The following is a 6,002-nucleotide window of genomic DNA, read 5'->3' as shown; positions in this document are numbered from 1 at the left end:
TGATGGCAGCAGTATCTTCAAACTCTCTCAGCTGTTTCTTCAGCCTACTCCAGTCTAATGGCCAAATGAGATACAGATTTGCTTTTAATGTAACAGACTGGATCAAGAGGAAATTAATAACCTGGTTTAGTTTTCAAGTGATCACTTCAAGGTGTAAGCTAATAGTAAAACGTGAAAATTAAAATGTTAGTATATATACTAACATACACACACACATATATATATGAAATTAAATTAACATAGTGCTATCTACTTAGTGAAATAAAGATGTGAGAGACAGGAATCGTTTGTACAGCCATGATAAAATTTTCCAGAAATCGCAGAGAATCAGTGGGACATGAGCTGCTTTTCCCCCAGAATTCCTATTTGACTAAAAAGAACCCTTCAAAACCTAAGGAAGGAAACCTGTTCTAAGCTTCCTAGCAGAAGGCAATATATCCTGTTCTCACCTAGAAAATGCACAGCATAAAAAGTTTCATCAAGTCATTCAACTAGAATTAATGTAACTCTATCAATGGTGACTTATTGCATTACACATAGTGCCCAAACTGACCTTTTTTCCTTTGGTTATTAGTTTGAGCTTCGTCTTCGCTAATATTATCTCCTGGACCATCTGGCTTTGCCTCCGGGTTGTCCTTGATTCCATTATTGCTTTTTTGATCAGATTTCTCCTCCTTTTCTTTTCTATTTGTTGGCTTCTTGCTGTGACTTACAGCCTTACACTGCAAGAGATACTGGTAATTATTTCTGACAGTACAGCTGCTGATAGCAAAAAGTATAAATTTCCTTTACCTATTAAAATTATTTAAAATCCTTTATTATTACCTGTTCTCAACCTCTTCAGCAGGTGGTTTTGTAAAGCCTCATTTTAAATAGTTCTACTTTTCTGCCAGCTTGGCAAGACTATAAAAAGAATTTTTAGCTGAAGAAAGTTTTGTTTGTTTTTTAACTGAATATGTAGAACGGTGGAGTGCACAACAATACCTGTTTCAATACCTCAACATTGAAATTTGTTTTATGGGAAAGAAATAAATATTACTCACTAGTACCTACTGTTCAGATCGATTATCTTTTAAAAGCTGTGCTTACAGAATGCTGAATGGTAAATCAGAAATTCCCGTGATGCTGTAGAATCTCAACAGCACACCAAATGCTCATGTAAACTATACAGAGCCACAGGTCTTAAGTCTGGCAAGTCTGTTCCACTAAATCAGAACATGAACCAAAGACCAGAGGATGCGGAGGTGTACAACTACACATTTTTATTTTCCCTCACATTAGAATATGGCATTTACTGGGAACTGTGTGCCTTTGAGTGGTGCCAGCATCCTGCAGATAATAACTTCTTGAAAATCCCACAGAATAACAGGTTTCAACGAAGGCAAAATGAACAGCATTTTAGTGAACAGCGCTGCAAAATTAAGCTTTGCAGACTTTTCTGACAAACAGAAGGAATTGTCCTATGTTGTGGAGATGGCTTGGAACCTGCTGGAGTACTCACAGTAGATACTGCAGTACTACCCTGTAACTAACTTGAATGCAAAGCCCTCCCCTAGACAAATCAATTGAGATTAAAGATAAACTAAATGTTATTTGTTTAACAGACACTACAGGAATTTGTGTAGTGAAATTCTCACGTACTTAAGTCAGCAAAAGGTTAATTAACATCTATGCAATATAATCTAGACCATCTGATCAAATGTCTATATTCTTATGAAACACTACATAAGTATCTCAGTCACTCTGATTAGCACTGTACAGACGTCACTAATCATACCAAAATTTGACAACCCAAGCAGATGCTACAGATCAGCAGTACTAAAGAGAACGCAGAAGATACGGGTGTGTGTTTTCTTAAGTCACTAAAATCAGTATTTCTGAAAAATGAAGAAAAGAGATGCTAAAGCAAGCATATTCTAGACTTAGTCACAAATCAACATTAGCAATTGAAATTATTAAAGGACGTAAATTCTAAGCCTTTCAATGCTATTCCGTCTCTCAGATCTAAGCTCAGTAGACTCTCTCCCTTCCTGAACATCAGAACATGACTGAAAATACAGTTATTGTTTGGACACAGTTAAGAGTTTCTCTGCACTGTATCAGGCTGGAGGCTACTTCTCACCAGTTACAACAGGCATCTTGAAGATTGTGCGGTAATGTTTTAGAGAATAGCATTTCTGAGTTATTAGACTGTAGCAAATGAAGAGGCTGTGCATTTCGCATCTGAAGGATAAAAAGCACAGGTGAAATTTCTTCTAATGTTATGAGTTACTAAGGAAGGAGTCTGAGGCACAGCTGAGAGTTACATGCCTCTAATGCTGATAAAATAGCAGCTTTAGGATGCAAGTCATGCATCCCTCATGCTACTGTTAAATATGTCACCACTGTCTCTTTCTCAAGTGGTAGTCTCTCCAGTTCACACCATCTCAGCAACTGACAGGACTACTGACAATGGAGAAGATTACAAATACTTTTTTTTTAAAAAGTCAAATCAAGGATCTTGTATAAATCCTAAATCTCAACAGGATGTATGCACACACTGAAGTATTTTAACTGGTATCCAAGCAACTGAATTAGCATTAATTTATTGGCATATAATCGATTCAGGTTTTGAAGATTCCTCTAGCAATCTTAAAGATTCTTTGAGAAAAGGATTTTTTTTTCTTTTCTTTCTCAAAGAAAAATTTATTTATTTCTCAAAGATAAATCCTGATTTGAGATCCTGTAGAATAAGCTACCAGAGGAGGTGAATTCTACCTATCAGTGAACATAATGTTGTGTCAAATACAGACATCGATAATTTTGGCCTTCAACGCAAGTCTGGTTAGACACCTGAAAATGTTTTGTTGCTGATATAAACAACAAAGCTATGACAATCAGTTGGAAGAGAAGGTGTTAGAAACTGAGCCCACAGGAGAAATGATTCATGCCAAACTACCTTAATATTCTTTTTCAGTTTTCATTTGGACACATTCAATTACACAGTGCACATTGTTGAACCCAAATCTTCTGGTTTCCTTCACCAATAAAACAGTAAAAGCATCACAGGGATGCTGCAGAACTAAAGCAAAGAGTGAAATGGCACCTCAGAGCTTGCAGCAATCTGTGTTTTGTTCTTGATTTAAATAACACAACATAAAGGAGGTGTAAGATATATTATGTACTTAGCACTTGAGATAAAGGGGAAAAAAAGTGAATTTGATGAAAATATACCAGAGGAATAGGAATGGAGCAAGAATAAGTAAGATGTTCTATAGACAATGTGCACAAAGCATCTGAGCGACAAGGGAGGGCAGTGTGTTCACAGCCCCAAAGGTTACAGGTCCTCTCATCTGTGTATAAACTTCCAAAGAGTAGAAAAGGGAAATACCAGTTTTAAAACAGAGGAGTAAACATGGCACATTTTTACCTACGTGTCCATGGGACCCCACTAATGATAACAGAATGTAGATGTGTGGGCTTGTGAAGGGTTCAGAAATTCTCACAACAGTGCAGACAGTTAAGCACAGACCAGTATTCTGAATCACTGACAATTTTTCTGCTGAAACCTTACAACACTCACAGTGCATTCTGAGGGGAACCACATTTAGCAGATAAGTCAAAATGGTTTTTAAAATACTGAAGATAACAAAGAATACTTACTTCATTGTTTGCTATTTCGCTTGGTGTTGGCCAGTCTGTGATATCGTCAAAATCACCAGCCTGCAAAGATGACAAACAGTTTACACAACTTCCTAGATTTAGTTCTTCTTAATACATGGAAGAGCTCAGTCATGACTCTGATGGCTAGGCTATCCCTTTGAGCAGAATTGTTAGAAAGAGCAAATTTTAGAATTTTAGAAACACAACCGAAAACAAACACACAACTTTTTAAAACAGAATATGATCAGCTGTAGAAACAACTATTCATTGCAATTTATCCAAATCAAGGTCCGACACATCTCACCCAGCTTGTGAGTCGCGTAACTGTCTACGGAATGCCTTCATGAAAAATGTATTATGTAGGCACAGCCAAAAAAAGATAGCAAGCAAGCAAAATTTTCTACATTAAAACAAAGAGGGCTTATGACTTTTGAGCACATAAAAAAATTGTCATGTTGTCTTACAACACAGCTTCCTATTTGATTTAAAGGTATCTACCCCTTCACAGTCTTTTAGCTTTTGGAAGAGCACAGGCATTATTCAACCTAAAAAGGGGTGGCTATAGAAGATTTTAGAAACTTAATTTTTCAGTAAAAGGATTCAGTGTCTACCAATCTAGTATCACTTGTGCTCAGACAATGTTGTTACTTTGCAGATCCTTCACATTTTATATAGTCCCATTGCTTTTTTAAAAAATAGTGCCTTTCCTTATCCATTGTATGTGTATCACTTTAGCCTCCCTTCTAATTTTAAATTTCCCTTCCTTTTCTACTTTTCTCCATCTTCAAAATTAACCATTACCAAGGCAGAACATAACACTTCCAGTTGTGACTTCAACATACCTTCTTATCTTTTTATTTTAGTAATACCAGCTATTTACCATAGTGAACATTTACAGCCAAAATTTTTCTTTTGAAATTATTTCACCTTCCTACCACATTATCAGCTGAGCTACATGCCACTTTAGATTAACAGGTTAGATTAACTGGGATTTCTAACAGCAGCAGTTCAATAGCTCACAGCTAAACGTCCTTCTGGCAAATACAAACCTTGCTGCATTTCCTTGTTCTGGGTTTCGCTGCTTTTATAACTTTAGTAGAATTTTCTAGTTCTGAAAAGGAAGAAAAATAGTTTCAGTTGAAAAAAATAAGACTGCACTTTAGAAGAGTAAGGAAGATACACTTTAACAACTCTGTTTAACTATCATACTACACTAAATTTTTTTTGAGGCCTTGGTATCAAAGTCAATGAACATTTCCATAAAGCAACTAGTAGTACCTGACACTGAAAAACTGACATTCATAATGAGTGTAAATAATCTTGAAAACCAGGCGTAGAGGATACTGTATAACACAGTATTTAAGTATTTGCTCAGCTATAAGGTCAAGTCTATGTCAAAATGTTGGTCTTTTAACACCTAAGAACAGGCAAAGAAAATGAGGCCTGAAACATATTTTTAAAGTTATCCTGTTAGAAGCTATATTTAGAAGACAGAATTAATTTACGAAATCTAACATTATGCAAGCATGAAAAAAGCACAGAAGCAATTACATATTCACAAATTCCTAGTAATTTCCTTTTATAAGCAATTACTCAAATGCCAAATAAAATTCAGCCATAATGCTCATAATCAAGCCAAAGCAATTAAAAAAAAGGAAAGTGAAAAGAGAAAATGACTATTAAAAACTACATTAAGACCAATACATTTTCACATCCAGATTCCACAATGGATACGTTTATGATAACTACAAGCACCTGCAGTGAAGCTGACACTCGTACATTTTCAGAACCATCCTGACTCAAGACCTAAACTTTATAATAACGATCCTGTCTGATCTGAGCAAGAGTCCATTACACTTCTACCAGTGACACCTGCCAGGAATTAAAATAATGCTTGGAAATAATTCTCTCATACATACAGCAATATTATTGAGCCTAATGATGTAGGATCAGTAACTCACATAGAAAAAAAAGTAGTCTGTTTAAACTTACTACATTTTTTTAATACATGGGCATTCTGTATATGAATTTGATTTTCTTATTCTGTACAATTTTTCCCTATCCATCTAAATTGTGTTCTACTTTTTGTGTTGGGAATTCAGGGAAAAGAAACCACTAGCATTAGGCAATTTTTCTTGGAGATTAGAATTGAGACAGAGGAAACCACCTCTTAATTCCTCCAGGTAAACCCTGGTTCTGTTCTCCCAATGTGTATTTTCCCATAGAGAAGTGATCACAACCTTTCTTTGAAACTTCTTATTGAATGCTTTATTGCAAGACAAGCTTGAAACATTGAACGTGACTGAAATCACTAGTGAATTATTATTTCAAACAGGGATAACATCACCTCCTCAACCCTT

General features: G+C 35.7%; 1 protein-coding gene across 1 annotated transcript in view; it reads right to left on the bottom strand.

The window, feature by feature from the left end:
* The window catches only part of LARP1B (La ribonucleoprotein domain family, member 1B), a gene marked incomplete at its 5' end in the record, with an annotated part of 21,759 nt that extends 17,006 nt beyond the window's left edge, over window positions 1-4,753 (bottom strand). Inside the window, 3 exons of the mRNA XM_010077767.1 lie at window positions 554-722; window positions 3,643-3,702; window positions 4,692-4,753. Coding sequence (XP_010076069.1) covers window positions 554-722; window positions 3,643-3,702; window positions 4,692-4,753 — 291 coding nt within the window. The remainder of the gene's footprint in view (window positions 1-553; window positions 723-3,642; window positions 3,703-4,691) is intronic.
* Window positions 4,754-6,002: the final 1,249 nt, after the last annotated feature.

This window comes from Pterocles gutturalis, unplaced genomic scaffold (genome assembly GCF_000699245.1).
Source record: "Pterocles gutturalis isolate BGI_N339 unplaced genomic scaffold, ASM69924v1 scaffold11178, whole genome shotgun sequence".
NCBI classification, from domain to species: domain Eukaryota; kingdom Metazoa; phylum Chordata; class Aves; order Pterocliformes; family Pteroclidae; genus Pterocles; species Pterocles gutturalis.
This window is presented reverse-complemented; position numbering and strand designations above follow the sequence as displayed.